At 58.3% G+C, this 15464-nt stretch overlaps 1 protein-coding gene across 1 annotated transcript in view; it reads left to right on the forward strand.

The window, feature by feature from the left end:
• The window catches only part of dcst1 (DC-STAMP domain containing 1), a 38765-nt gene that overhangs the window by 11315 nt on the left and 11986 nt on the right, over nt 1-15464 (forward strand). Inside the window, exons 5-12 of the mRNA XM_080184201.1 lie at nt 302-430; nt 2906-3045; nt 5111-5285; nt 7754-7897; nt 9838-9959; nt 12041-12198; nt 13627-13726; nt 14926-15021. Coding sequence (XP_080040327.1) covers nt 302-430; nt 2906-3045; nt 5111-5285; nt 7754-7897; nt 9838-9959; nt 12041-12198; nt 13627-13726; nt 14926-15021 — 1064 coding nt within the window. The remainder of the gene's footprint in view (nt 1-301; nt 431-2905; nt 3046-5110; nt 5286-7753; nt 7898-9837; nt 9960-12040; nt 12199-13626; nt 13727-14925; nt 15022-15464) is intronic.

The following is a 15464-nucleotide window of genomic DNA, read 5'->3' on the forward strand; positions in this document are numbered from 1 at the left end:
CAGTGTAGAGGGAGCTTTACTCTGTATCTAACCCTGTTGTCACATGTATTGGGATACAGTGAAAAGTATTGTTTCTTGCTCACTATAGAGACAAAGCATACCATTCATAGAGTACATAGATTTGATTTTTTTATTGTCACATGTATTGGGATACACTGAAAAGTATTGATTCTTGCGCATTATACAGACAAAGCATACCATTCATAGAGTACACAGCGCAGCAAACCTCGGGGGTGACTCTCCCGGCGAGCGCGGCGGGCTGGGATTGGTGCACTGACCCCTGTCTCTCTGCTGTCCACAGGTGTGATTGGTTTAGGCTGGAGCGTCTCGTCCTATTATCGCTGTTCCGCCATGGTGATGGTTCCAAATATGATGGGCAGTCGGGGTCGCGGGGTCCTCATGATGCTGCTGATGGCTGTCCTCATGGACGGTGAGTGGAGGCAGCAGCCTGGAAACGTAGCAGGTGGGAGCAGGAGGCCATTTGGCCCTTCGAGCCTGCTCCCCCATTCATGGTTGACCGCCCAACTCAACCCTTTGATCCCATTCGCACCCCCCCAAGTGCTACATGGTCTTGAATACTTTGGCATCAACTCCTTCCTGTGGGATTGAGTTCCACAGGCTCACCGGGTGAAGAAATGTCTCCCCATCTCCATCCTAAATGGTCTACCCCCAATCCTCAGACTGTGACCCTCCTGGTTCTGGACTCCCCCCAACCACTGGGGGCATCTTCCCTGCATCTAACCTTTCCAATCCTGTTAGAATTTGATAAATCTCTATGAGATCCGCCCCCCCCTCTCTGAACTCCAGTGAAAAGAACCCTAACCTCGTCAATCTCTCCTCCGTCCCACCACTGAACCTTGGCTACACTCCCTGGAGAACATCCTTCCTCAGGAGCCCAAAACTGCTCCCAATACTCTCGCTGTGGCCTCACCAAGACCCCGATATACACACATCCCTCGCACCGAGGGCCAACGTCCCGTTTGCCTTCTTCGCCCCCCCCCCCACTGCACCTGCACGCTTACCTTCGGTGACTGGAGCGCCCAGATCCCTCTGCACGCTCCCCGTTCCCGAATTTACAGCCATCCAGGCGCTCTCTTGATTCTGCTTCCTCAATGGACGGCCTCGCACTCATCCAAAATTACCCTGCATCTGCGGTTAACTGGCCCACTCACCCAACCGGTCCAGGTCATGGTGAAGGTTCGCTGCATCCTTGTCTTGAGTGCGTTGGTTCGGGGATCCAAAGGGATCTAAGGAAAAGGCTGCCTGAACTCGCAACTCAAGGCTTGGTGTCTCCCCCGGACAGGGGGGCGAGGTGTGGGGGAGGCAAAGAGGCATAAACTGCCTCGCCTGAGGCAGTGGAGCCAATCGGCCATGTTGGATCGCAAAATGCGGGCAAGGCCTCTCAGGGGTCAGGGGTCGGGGTCAGGGGTCAGGCAACCTTCCCTCAAAGGGCAAGGGATAATCCACCCCTCGACCAGATACAAACTACACTCTGGTGTAGGGGCGAAAGGAGATGCTTTGGGTAAGAGACAAGGAAACACAGCAAGACAAAGAGTGTTAACACGAAGGACAGGGCAGCGCCAAGGGGCTGAACGGCCTCCACCGACTTTCCCCACATCCCTGTTCAGGCTGCTGCAATAATAGTGGGAAATGTAGGGGAGGGTCGGTGCCGAGGGAGCGCCGCACTGTTGGGGAGGGTCGGTGCCGAGGGAGTGCCGCACTGTGGGAGGGTCGGTGCCGAGGGAGTGCCGCACTGTGGGAGGGTCGGTGCCGAGGGAGCGCCGCACTGCGGGAGGGTCGGTGCCGAGGGAGCGCCGCACTGCGGGAGGGTCGGTGCCGAGGGAGCGCCGCACTGCGGGAGGGTCGGTGCCGAGGGAGCGCCGCACTGCGGGAGGGTCGGTGCCGAGGGAGCGCCGCACTGCGGGAGGGTCGGTGCCGAGGGAGCGCCGCACTGTGGGAGGGTCGGTGCCGAGGGAGCGCCGCACTGTGGGAGGGTCGGTGCCGAGGGAGCGCCGCACTGTGGGAGGGTCGGTGCCGAGGGAGCGCCGCACTGTGGGAGGGTCGGTGCCGAGGGAGCGCCGCACTGTGGGAGGGTCGGTGCCGAGGGAGCGCCGCACTGTGGGAGGGTCGGTGCCGAGGGAGCGCCGCACTGTGGGGAGGGTCGGTGCCGAGGGAGCGCCGCACTGTGGGGAGGGTCGGTGCCGAGGGAGCGCCGCACTGTGGGAGGGTCGGTGCCGAGGGAGCGCCGCACTGTGGGAGGGTCGGTGCCGAGGGAGCGCCGCACTGTGGGAGGGTCGGTGCCGAGGGAGCGCCGCACTGTGGGAGGGTCGGTGCCGAGGGAGCGCCGCACTGTGGGAGGGTCGGTGCCGAGGGAGCGCCGCACTGTGGGAGGGTCGGTGCCGAGGGAGCGCCGCACTGTGGGAGGGTCGGTGCCGAGGGAGCGCCGCACTGTGGGAGGGTCGGTGCCGAGGGAGCGCCGCACTGTGGGGAGGGTCGGTGCCGAGGGAGTGCCGCACTGTGGGAGGGTCGGTGCCGAGGGAGCGCCGCACTGCGGGAGGGTCAGTGAGGAGGTAGCACTCCTATAGGGGTGAGTATTAATGATCCCATGGCTGTTATTGAATTAAGTGTTTGGGGGGAGGGGAGCGGGAGTTCAGTGTGTCCAATATCTGTTGCCCAGGCAACACAGCAAATAGCAAAATGGCTGCTCCAGGCCTTTGGCAGATTGGTGGGATCTTGCTGTGCACACATTGGTTCCTGGCAGCAACTAGGCTTCAAAGAGGAGGGACGTCATTGGCTGTGGCGTGCTTTGGGGATGTCCTTAGGTGGGGAACTGGGCCAATGGGGGAGGGTAGTTGGGTCGTAGATCCATCCGGAATGGCCCTGATTGGTTCCCTCTTGCGCCCAGGACCCATCTTGAACATCCAGCGTAACATCGAGGTGGTGAGCGAATCGGTGGGCTGCACTGTCGAGCTCCAGATCAACCACACCAAAAAGCTCTGGAAACTGATGATGGAGCCCCTCCGGAAAATCATCGAGAACATGAAGGTGGGATTCTTGGGAGTCGGGCTTTCCGAGCTTTGTCCGCCTCTGTTCCGCCCCCTCCCCTGCCCCTCCCATCTGCCCCCCGGCTCTCTCTTCACCCTTCTGCCCTTTCCTCTCCCGCATTGTCCGAACTCTGCCAGCGGTGCTCAGCAAAAAGAAGCAAAACGCGACTCGCCCGCGTAGAGTCAAACTACCACCCAAACCGGCTTTATTCAAAGCTGCTCTCTGCGCTGCGCACAGCACAAGAACAGGGGCTGGGTTAGCACTGCTGCCTCGCACAAAACCCGGGGGGTGGCACGGTGGCACAGCGGGTTAGCGCCACTGCCTCGCAGCGCCAGGGACCCGGGTTCGATTCCCGGCTCGGGTCACTGTCTGTGTGGGAGTCTGCACATTCTCCCCGTGTCTGCGTGGGTTTCCTCCGGGTGCTCCGGTTTCCTCCCACAGTCCAAGAGACTGTGCTGGTTAGGGTGCGGATTGGGCGGTGCTAAATTCTCCCTCAGTGTAACCCGGACAGGGGTGTGGGGGATTTTCACAGTAACTTCATTGCGGTGTTAATGTCAGCCGACCTGTGACACTCATCAATAAAACTTACAGTATAAAAACCAGAGGAGGGAGCTCGCGGTGTTCTGCAGGGATCAGGACTGGGTCCTCTGTTACCTGGAGAATATATAAATGATCTGGCGGAATATTAAGTTTTTAATTATTTGTGTCAGTCCTGTTTGAATCCGATCTGTTCACTCTCAGCCCGGGGATGGGTGCGAGGGACGGTCGCACCAGATATCCGGTTTGGTCAGATCTCAAAGAGGTGGGAAATTGTGTGTGAAAGTAATCTCACCCAGAATAAACTCCTTAACATTAACACTGCCTCTCTGTCTCTCTCTCTGTCTCTGTCTCTCTCTCCCTCTGTCTCTCTCTCTCTCTCCTCTCTCTCTCTCTCTCTGTCTCTCTTCTCTGTCTCTGTCTCTCTCGCTCTCTCTCTGTCTCTCTCCCTCTGTCTCTCTCTCTCTCTGTCTCTCTCTGTCTCTCTCTCTCTCTCTGCTCTCTCTCTCTCTGTCTCTCTCTCTCTGTCTCTCTCTCTCTCCCTCTGTCTCTCTCTCTCTCTGTCTCTCTCTCTGTCTCTCTCTCTCTGTCTCTCTCTCTCTCCTCTGTCTCTCTCTCTCTCTGTCTCTCTCTCTCTCTCTGTCTCTCTCTCTCTGTCTCTCTCTCTCTCTCTCTGTCTCTCTCTCTCTCTCTGTCTCTCTCTCTCCCTCTGTCTCTCTCTCTCTCTCTCTGTCGCTCTCTCTCTCTCTGTCTCTCTCTCTCTCTCTGTCTCTCTCCCTCTGTCTCTCTCTCTCTCTCTCTGTCGCTCTCTCTCTCTCTCTCTGTCGCTCTCTCTCTCTCTGTCTCTCTCTCTCTCTCTGTCTCTCTCCCTCTGTCTCTCTCTCTCTCTGTCTCTCTCTCTCTCTCTGTCTCTCTCTCTCTCTGTCTCTCTCTCTCTCCCTCTGTCTCTCTCTCTCTCTCTGTCTCTCTCTCTCTCTCTGTCTCTCTCTCTCCCTCTGTCTCTCTCTCTCTCTCTCTGTCGCTCTCTCTCTCTCTGTCTCTCTATCTCTCCCTCTGTCTCTCTCTCTCTCTCATCTCTCCCTCTGTCTCCCTCTCTCTCTCCATCTCTCTCTCTCTCTCTCTCTCCCTCTATCTCTTTTGCTCTGTCTCTCTCTCTCTCTCTCTCTCTGTCTCTCTCTGTCTCTCTCTCCCTCTCTCTCTGTCTCTCTCTATCTCTCTGTCTCTCTCTCCCTCCTCTCTCTCTCTCTCTGTCTCTCTCTCTGTCTCTCTCCCCTCTCTCCCTCTCTCTCTATCCCTCTATCTCTCTCTCTCTCTCTATCTCTCTCTCTCTCTATCTCTCCGTTCTGTCACTCCCTCCCTCTCTCTCTCTCTCTCTCCCTCTCTCTCCCTCTCTCTCTCTCTCTCTCTCTCCTATCTCTCCGTCTGTCTCTCCCTCTGTCTCTATCTCTCCCTCTCTCTCCCTCTCTCTATCCCTCTGTCTCTCTCTCTCTCTCTCTCCCTCCCTCTCTCTATCCCTCTATCCCTCCAGGACAATGGGAGAGAATTCGGTGAAGAGACTGGGAAAGTTCGCTCCTCGTTCCACAGGGTGAACGATGAGGTTCTGTCCAGTCAGGGCTTTGACGCCTCCCAGAGACCCAGCCAATCCAACCAGAACCTCACCACCCAGAAGATGTTCGAATGGAGGACCAAGATGCGTTGCGAGTGTGAGCGTCCGTCCCCCCCCCGCGCCCCCCCCCCATCCACCGCCCCCCCCCCCCACCAACTCCCCTCCAAAAAAGCGTCCCCCTCCTCTCCCCTCCTCCTCCCACAGCTCCCAGGAGGAGGGGCAGGAGCAGAGGAGCAGGAGGTCGGCCGTGGGGGAGGGACGAGGGTACGGCCTGGGAATAGACCGAGGATTCCCGAGCCGGGCCTGACTGAGGGGGGGCCTCACCTTAACGTTGTGCCGGGGAAAGAGGACGGTGGGTGGGTGGGGCGGCGGGATTAGGAGATAGGGAACCCCCTCCCCCCTCAATCCCGGTCCTCTGCCACGCCCAGGATCGAACCGGGAACCAGGGTCGGAGAAAAGGATTTCAATCTTCAGCATTCGCGCACGTTCCGGCCTCAAGATTCCGCCAAGAGATCCCCCTGTGCGGAAAAATCCCACCCCCCCCACATCCGATTGGCTCGAAACCAAAGCCTTACGCGTGACCTTTCCAGATCTGATTGGGAGTTTAGCTTCCTGTGACCCGGTTGGTCAAAACCAGGCCCAGAGCCCACCCGCCCTGAGGCCCAGTTGGAGGATGCTTCGGGATCCAGTCGATTCCCGCGCCCAGGGGATCTCCGCAGCGCTGTCCAATCGGAGAGGGGCCAACTCTACCTGACCAATCACAAAGAGTGCTTTCCACCTGGGGGAGGGCGAAAGATCAAAAGGCGTCCAAAGGCCTCGCCTGATACACGGCGCCGTTAGTTTTTGCGAATGTCTCCCCACTGCATCGATCGTTATGTTTCACTGGTGCACTTAAGGGGACCAGATGCACTTGTACCAGCAGAGAGAGTCCACCAGAGTAAGGGAGAAGAAGATCAGAGGATTAATAATGAGGGAGAGCTGCATTGTCGGAGAGATAGTGCTGAGAGAGTGCTGCACTGGGGGGCGGGTCGGTGCTGAGGGAGCGCCGCACTGTGGGAGGGTCGGTGCTGAGGGAGCGCCACACTGTGGGAGGGTCGGTGCTGAGGGACCACCGCACTGGGGGAGGGTCAGTGCTGAGGGAGCGCCGCACTGTGGGAGGGTCGGTGCTGAGAGAGTGCTGCACTGTGGGAGGGTTGGTGCTGAGGGGGAGTGCTGCACTGGGGGAGGGTCAGTGCTGAGGGACCACCGCACTGGGGAAGGGTCAGTGCTGAGGGAGCGCCGCACCATGGGAGGGTCGGTGCCGAGGGAGCGCCGCACTGTGGGAGGGTCGATGCTGAGGGAGCGCCGCACTGTGGGGAGGGTCGGTGCTGAGGGAGCGCTGCACTGTGGGGAGGGTCGGTGCTGAGGGAGCGCCGCACTGTGGGAGGGTTGGTGCTGAGGGAGCGCCGCACTGTGGGGAGGGTCGGTGCTGAGGGAGCGCTGCACTGTGGGGAGGGTCGGTGCTGAGGGAGCGCCGCACTGTGGGAGGGTCGGTGCTGAGAGAGTGCTGCACTGTGGGAGGGTTGGTGCTGAGGGGGAGTGCTGCACTGGGGGAGGGTCAGTGCTGAGGGACCACCGCACTGGGGAAGGGTCAGTGCTGAGGGAGCGCCGCACTGTGGGAGGGTCGATGCTGAGGGAGCGCCGCACTGTGGGAGGGTCGATGCTGAGGGAGCGCCGCACTGTGGGGAGGGTCGGTGCTGAGGGAGCGCTGCACTGTGGGGAGGGTCGGTGCCGAGGGAGCGCCGCACTGTGGGGAGGGTCGGTGCCGAGGGAGCGCCGCACTGTGGGGAGGGTCGGTGCCGAGGGAGCGCCGCACTGTGGGGAGGGTCGGTGCCGAGGGAGCGCCGCACTGTGGGGAGGGTCGGTGCTGAGGGAGCGCCGCACTGTGGGAGGGTTGGTGCTGAGGGAGCGCCGCACTGTGGGGAGGGTCGGTGCCGAGGGAGCGCCGCACTGTGGGAGGGTTGGTGCTGAGGGAGCGCCGCACTGTGGGAGGGTCGGTGCCGAGGGAGCGCCGCACTGCGGGAGGGTCGGTGCTGAGGGAGCGCCGCACTGTGGGGGGGGTCGGTGCTGAGGGAGCGCCGCACTGTGGGGAGGGTCGGTGCTGAGGGAGCGCCGCACTGCGGGAGGGTCGGTGCCGAGGGAGCGCCGCACTGCGGGAGGGTCGGTGCTGAGGGAGCGCCGCACTGTGGGGGGGGTCGGTGCTGAGGGAGCGCCGCACTGTGGGGAGGGTCGGTGCCGAGGGAGCGCCGCACTGTGGGGGGGGTCGGTGCTGAGGGAGCGCCGCACTGTGGGGGGGGGTGATCACTGGGTCGCGGGGGGGAGGGTGGTCACTATTCCTGAGGCCCTAAATTCCCCATGGTTTCCTCAGCACACGAACACTCACAAAAGCGGGCGAGCGAGATGTAATCCCGTGCTGGTTGGGTCAACCTCACCGGGGAAGCGAGGCCATTGTCCGCGGCGCACCCTGGGACGTCCTGAGGCGACCTCCGACCCGGCAGCCATGTTGGACCTCCTTCCTTTCCACAGTTATCGTCAACTATGGAGTGGAACGGTGCAAGGAGTGGTTCAAACGCAAGCACGAGGCGTGCATGGTCAAGCTGGTGGTCCCCATCTTCAACCACCTCTTCTGTGTCCCGATGACCTTCAGCTTTCTCTGCAACATCATGAAGGGTAAGGTGGCAGAGCTGGCGCTGCCAGGGATGGCTTCCCCCCCTCCTTGCCCACTCTCTGGTGGCCACTCTCCGGTGTGTTCCCACGCGCTGTTTCTTGACGGAACAAAGTCCGTCACCGGACCCTCCCTTGCCAGGGTCCGAACGAAGCCCCCACCCCTCCCTCGTTCATGGCACCCACCCAGATGCCTCCTAAGTGTGCCCACTTCCGCCACCTCTTCTGGCAACGGCACCTCCCCCCCCACAACTTGCGTGAAAAACTTACCCCGCACATCTCCTTTCAACATGTCCCCCCCCCAACACCCCAAATCTTACCCCCTCTCTCCTTGAACCTGTCCCCCCACCAACACCCCAAACCTTACCCCCTCTCTCCTTGAACCTGTCCCCCCCACCAACACCCCAAATCTTACCCCCTCTCTCCTTGAACCTGTCCCCCCCACCAACACCCCAAATCTTACCCCCTCTCTCCTTGAACCTGTCCCCCCCCCCCAACACCCCAAATCTTACCCCCTCTCTCCTTGAACCTGTCCCCCCCCACAACACCCCAAACCTTCCCCTCTCACCTTGAACCTGTCCCCCACCAACACCCCAAATCTTACCCCCTCTCACCTTGAACCTGTCCCCCCCCCAACACCCCAAATCTTACCCCATCTCTCCTTGAACCTGTCCCCCCCCCAACACCCCAAACCTTACCCCCTCTCTCCTTGAACCTGTCCCACCCCCAACACCCCAAATCTTACCCCCTCTCTCCTTGAACCTGTCCCCCCCCAACACCCCAAATCTTACCCCCTCTCTCCTTGAACCTGTCCCCCCCCCCAACACCCCAAACCTTACCCCCTCTCTCCTTGAACCTGTCCCCCCCCCCAACACCCCAAACCTTCCCCCCCTCACCTTGAACCTGACCCCCCACCCCCCCGACACCCCAAACCTTCCCCCCCTCACCTTGAACCTAACCCCCCCACCCCCCCCCCGATACCCCGAACCTTCCCCCCCTCACCTTGAACCTCTGCCCCCCGCGTAATTGACACTGTGGGTAAAAAAGGTCTCCACCCTGTCTGTGCCTCTCGTCGTCCTGTAGACATCTATCAGGTCACCCCACCACCACCCCGCCCCACCCCCTCAGCCTCCGCCTTTCCGGTCAAAATGTTCCCAGTTAATCTGACCACTCCTCCTGGCCAAAACCCTCGAGACCAGAACAATATCCCGGTTATCCTTTGTTTGCGCTTTCGTCAAAGTTTCCACACCCTCTGGCAGTGCAGAGACCCGAACTGCACGCGGTATTCCAAATGTGGCCTAAACAAGGTTTTATAAAACTGCAATATCATTTCCCAACTCTCGTACTCGTCAGTAATAGGCCGTAAGCCTTCTTAATCACCTTGGCGGCCTGTGTTACCAGCTCAGGGGACTGTGCACCTGCACGCCCAGATCCCTCTGCACCATCAACGTTCCTCAGGTTTCTGCCATTTACAATTGAATCTAATTGATATCTAACCCCGTGCTGTACCTGTCCTGGGAGTGTTTGATGGGGGGACAGTGTAGAGGGAGCTTTACTCTGTATCTAACCCCGTGCTGTCCCTGTCCTGGGAGTGTTTGATGGGGGGACAGTGTAGAGGGAGCTTTACTCTGTATCTAACCCCGTGCTGTACCTGTCCTGGGAGTGTTTGATGGGGGGACAGTGTAGAGGGAGCTTTACTCTGTATCTAACCCCGTGCTGTACCTGTCCTGGGAGTGTTTGATGGGGGGACAGTGTAGAGGGAGCTTTACTCTGTATCTAACCCCGTGCTGTCCCTGTCCTGGGAGTGTTTGATGGGGGGGACAGTGTAGAGGGAGCTTTACTCTGTATCTAACCCCGTGCTGTACCTGTCCTGGGAGTGTTTGATGGGGGGACAGTGTAGAGGGAGCTTGACTCTGTACTGATGGTGTGTCTAATCTTGGTTTTAGTGATGACCCCTTGGTGTAAGGAGCGTATTCCAGTTGATTCTAATTTTGGTCAGCTCTATGACAAAGTGAATGGTTCAGTGGACAACCTGAATGAGGATTTCAGAGCCAAAATGGCCATCAGCGTATGTATCCCATGCCAAGACATTGCCCATCTGTTGCGACCTGTCCAGTGACCTTCCCCACCGAGCTCCAAGTTGACTTACTCTTCCCTCGCTTTCCGTCGCGGGACTCGGGCCTCGCCAATCCCCTCCCCGAATTGCCCCTTGGCCAGTCAGCCCGCCCGCCACCTTGAACCCGCTTGAGAGATTCACGTGGCGCGTTCGCCGGTCGTCTGCGCCTGGGAACCGAAGCCCTCACGCCATCCCAGAAGTGGCCCGGAGAGGGAGGTTCCTGCCCACGCTGGGCCGGAGGGAAGCCTCTCCTTGCTCTCCCTCGAGGGGACGGCACCGTGGGTTAGCACTGCTGCCTCACAGGGCTGGGGTTCCATTCCAGCCTTGTCTCGCTATCTCTGTGGAGTCTGCACATTCCACAACCCCCCCCAACTCCCACTCCCCGTGTCTGCGTGGGTTTCTTCCGGGTGCTCCGGTTTCCTCCCTCACTCCAAAGATGTGTAGGTTAGGGTGGATTGGCCGTGCTAAATTGTCCCTTAGTGTCCAAAGATGTGTAGGTTAGGGTGGATTGGCCATGCTAAATTGTCCCTTAGTGTCCAAAGATGTGTAGGTTAGGTGGATTGGCCGTGCTAAATTGTCCCTTAGTGTCCAAAGATGTGTAGGTTAGGGTGGATTGGCCATGCTAAATTGTCCCTTAGTGTCCAAAGATGTGTAGGTTAGGTGGATTGGCCGTGCTAAATTGTCCCTTAGTGTCCAAAGATGTGTAGGTTAGGTGGATTGGCCGTGCTAAATTGTCCCTTAGTGTCCAAAGATGTGCAGGTTAGGGTGGATTGGCCGTGCTAAATTGTCCCTTAGTGTCCAAAGATGTGTAGGTTAGGGTGGATTGGCCATGCTAAATTGTCCCTTAGTGTCCAAAGATGTGTAGGTTAGGGTGGATTGGCCGTGCTAAATTGTCCCTTAGTGTCCAAAGATGTGTAGGTTAGGGTGGATTGGCCGTGCTAAATTGTCCCTTAGTGTCCAAAGATGTGTAGGTTAGGGTGGATTGGCCATGCTAAATTGTCCCTTCGTGTCCCGGGGATGTATTGGTTCGAGGGATTAGTGGGTAAATTGCTCCTTAGTGCCCAAAGATGTGTAGGTTAGGGTGGATTGGCCATGCTAAATTGCCCCTTAGTGTCCAAAGATGTGTAGGTTAGGGTGGATTGGCCGTGCTAAATTGTCCCTTAGTATCCAAAGATGTGCAGGTTAGGGTGGATTGGCCGTGCTAAATTGTCCCTTAGTATCCAAAGATGTGTAGGTTAGGGTGGATTGGCCGTGCTAAATTGTCCCTTAGTATCCAAAGATGTGCAGGTTAGGGTGGATTGGCCGTGCTAAATTGTCCCTTAGTATCCAAAGATGTGCAGGTTAGGGTGGATTGGCCGTGCTAAATTGTCCCTTAGTATCCAAAGATGTGTAGGTTAGGGTGGATTGGCCGTGCTAAATTGTCCCTTAGTGTCCAAAGATGTGCAGGTTAGGGTGGATTGGCCGTGCTAAATTGTCCCTTAGTATCCAAAGATGTGCAGGTTAGGGTGGATTGGCCGTGCTAAATTGTCCCTTAGTATCCAAAGATGTGCAGGTTAGGGTGGATTGGCCGTGCTAAATTGTCCCTTAGTATCCAAAGATGTGCAGGTTAGGGTGGATTGGCCGTGCTAAATTGTCCCTTAGTATCCAAAGATGTGCAGGTTAGGGTGGATTGGCCGTGCTAAATTGTCCCTTAGTATCCAAAGATGTGTAGGTTAGGGTGGATTGGCCGTGCTAAATTGTCCCTTAGTATCCAAAGATGTGCAGGTTAGGGTGGATTGGCCGTGCTAAATTGTCCCTTAGTATCCAAAGATGTGCAGGTTAGGGTGGATTGGCCGTGCTAAATTGTCCCTTAGTATCCAAAGATGTGCAGGTTAGGGTGGATTGGCCATGCTAAATTGTCCCTTAGTGTCCAAAGATGTGCGGGTTAGGGTGGATTGGCCATGCTAAATTGTCCCTTAGTGTCCAAAGATGTGCGGGTTAGGTGACAATAATAAATCAAACTGAATCTCCTGTTCCTCCCTTCCCCTGAACAGAAAATGGAACAAGAATCCATTATTGGAGCCAATATCTCGAAGGCGGAAATAACTGAGACAGTGCGGGAGGAGATAGTGAAGAAAAAGAGCCTTTTTGATAAAGTTGTCCTGATATTTAAACTTCTGGCATCTTTCACCTTTCTGCTGCTCTTTATCTCGTAAGGTTGCATCCTTCCCTCCCTCCCTCCTTCCCATTCTTCTTCCCTCCCTCCCTCCCTACCCCCTCACTCCCCTTCTTCCCTCCCTCCCTCTCTCTGCCCCTCCCTTCCTGCCCCCTTCCTCTCTCCATCCCTTCCTCTCTCCATCCCTTCCTCTCTCTCTCCCTCCCTTCCTCCATCCCTTCCTCCCTCTACCTTTTCCTCCCTCTGTCTCTTCCCCCCTCACTCTCTCCCTTCCTCCCTTTCTCCCTCCCTCCCTTCCTCCCTCCTTCCCTCCCTCCCTCTCTCCGCCCTTCCCTTCCTGCCCCCTTCCTCTCTCTCTCTCTCCCTCCCTCCCACTCTCCATCCCTCCCTCCCTCTCTGCATCCCTCTCTCTCTCCCTTCCTCCCTCTTTCCCTCTCTCTTTCCCTCCCTCCCTTCCTCCCTTTCTCCCTTCCCCTCTCCCTCCCTCCCTCCCTCTCTCTTTCCCTCCCTCCCTCCCTTCATCCCTTTCTCTCTCGCCCTCCCTCCCTTCCTCCCTCCCTCCCTCTCTCTGTCCCTCCATCCCTCCCTCCCTGTTTCCACCCCTCCCCTCCTGCCCCCTTCCTCTCCCTCTACCTCTTCCTCCCTCACTCATTCCCTTCCTCCCTCTTTCCCTCTCCCCCTCTCTCCCTCCCATCCTCCCCCTTTCCTGTCTCTCTCCCTCTCCCTCCCTCCCTCCCTCTCTCTTTCCCTCCCTCCCTTCCTCCCTTTCTCCCTTCCCCTCTCCCTCCCTCCCTCTCTCCCTCCCCTGAGTGTCAGTGGGTCGAGCTGGGGTAAATGCACGTGGCGATGGGGATAGGCTGGGATGGTTGCCGGTGCCGATGGGCCGAATGGCCTCCTTCTGCAGGGATTCTACGATTCCAAACCAATCCCATTTCCCGGATTTTGGTCAAACTGTGCGTCAAAGCCAATAAGGACCGTGGATTGAATCGTTGGGCGGGGTGCGAGAGGTGGGGGTGGGGGAGGGGGGGGTGGTGTTGAGGGGGGGGAGGTGGGGTCCGAGAGGCGGGTGGGGTTAAGACGTAGATGGGGCCAATTGAATGCCAAAATTGGATTGGAGGGTTGGGTTTTAGGATCTAGGCCAAACGTTGCTCGACGGATCTCCGAGGGAACCCCCTGGTTGAGTGGAGGCTGTGGGGGAGGGGGGTGGAGGGGGGTTAGGAAGAGGACAGGGAAAGGGAGGTGCCCTCCAATCGCCTCCCCTCCCCCCCCACCCCTGGACAAATGGCCCCCTTCGCCCAGAAGGTCCCGCGTCAAAGGGGCTTCAACTGAAGAGGTTGGGTTGGGGGGTGGAGGGAGGGAGGAGGTGAAAAGTGACCCAGTTTGACCTGGAGGCGGAGGCGATTCCTCTCTCTCTCGCTCTCTCTCTCTCCTTCTCACGCTCCCTCTCTCCCTCCCTCTCTCCAGCTCTTTCCTCTACACCGTCAACTATAACCGGGATATCCGCTACGACAACATTTACGTCAGCACTTACTTTCGGCAGATCGACGCCCGGCGCAGGAGGGCGGTGAGTGGCCCCCTCCCCTCCCCCCCCCCTCCGTTGGTAGGGAAGCCCCCCCCCCGCCTTGCGTGAGGGAGGGGCTGGGCGGCGTGGAACCTCGGCGGGGGGAGGGGAGGGAGGGACGATCGAGGCGGAACCGAGCGAATGGCCTCCCGGCACGAACCGTGGCAACTGGTGAGAAATAGGAGCAGGAGTCGGCCATCTAGCCCTTCGAGCCTGCCCCGCCATTCAATAAGATCATGGCTGATCTGAAGTGGATCAGTTCCACTTTCCCGCCCTCTCCCCTTAATCCCCTGTCTATCAGAAACCTATCTACCCGTGACTTAAATATATTTAGCGAGGCAGCCTCCACCACTTCAACGGGCAAAGAATTCCAGAGATTCACCACCCTTTGAGTGAAGAAGTTCCTCCTCAACTCCGATCTAAACTGTCCCCCCACCTTATCTTGAGGCTGTGCCCTCTAGTCCTGCTGTCCTTTCTAAGCGGGAAGAATCTCTCTACCTCTACCCTATCCATCCTCTTCATTATCTTATACGTCTCTATAAGATCCCCCCTCATCCTTCTAAACTCCAACAAGTACAGCTATGGGGAGAGAACGGGGCAGTGGGATTAGTTTGGGGGTTGATACAGGGCCATGGGGAGAGAGCGGGGCAGTGGGATTAGTTTGGGGATTGATACAGGGCTATGGGGGAGAGAGCGGGGCAGTGGGATTAGTTTGGGGACTGATACAGGGATATGGGGAGAGAGCGGGGCAGTGGGATTAGTTTGGGATTGATACAGGGCTATGGGGAGAGAGTGGGGGACAGTGAGATTAGTTGGGGGACTGATACAGGGCTATGGGAGAGAGCGGGGCAGTTGGGATTAGTTTGGGGATTGATACAGGGCTATGGGGAGAGAGCGGGGCAGTGGGATTAGTTTGGGATTGATACAGGGCTATGGGAGAGAGCGGGGGGCAGTGGGATTAGTTTGGGGATTGATACAGGGCTATGGGAGAGAGCGGGGGGCAGTGGGATTAGTTTGGGGATTGATACAGGGCTATGGGGAGAGAGCGGGGCAGTGGGATTAGTTTGGGGATTGATACAGGGCTATGGGGAGAGAGTGGGGCAGTGGGATAGTTTGGGGATTGATACAGGGTTATGGGGAGAGAGTGGGGCAGTGGGATTAGTTGCATTGAGTTTATTTTGTGAACATTGATCTCTGACTAGGACAGAAGATATATTTTGCCGTTTAAAAAGGCGGAGAGACCTGATGTGATATTCCCCTGGCAGTGCCAAGTTCAAACAACTGAAATGAAGACCTTGGTAAGAGTGGAATCGAGAAGCAGAGGGACCCTCCCTCAGCACCGACCCTCCCCACAGTGCGGCACTCCTCAGCACCGACCCTCCCACAGTGCGGCGCTCCTCAGCACCGACCCTCCCACAGTGCGGCGCTCCCTCGGCACCGACCCTCCCACAGTGCGGCGCTCCCTCGGCACCGACCCTCCCACAGTGCGGCGCTCCCCCGGCACCGACCCTCCCCACAGTGCGGCGCTCCCCCGGCACCGACCCTCCCCACAGTGCGGCGCTCCCCTCAGCACCGACCCTCCCCACAGTGCGGCGCTCCCTCAGCACCGACCCTCCCACAGTGCGGCGCTCCCTCAGCACCGACCCTCCCCAGGTGCGGCGCTCCCTCAGCACCGACCCTCCCACAGTGCGGCGCTCCCTCGGCACCGACCCTCCCACAGTGCGGCGCTCCCTCGGCACCG

The sequence above is a fragment of the Carcharhinus amblyrhynchos genome, unplaced genomic scaffold, assembly GCF_965287045.1.
Source record: "Carcharhinus amblyrhynchos unplaced genomic scaffold, sCarAmb.v2.hapA scaffold_609, whole genome shotgun sequence".
NCBI lineage: Eukaryota > Metazoa > Chordata > Chondrichthyes > Carcharhiniformes > Carcharhinidae > Carcharhinus > Carcharhinus amblyrhynchos.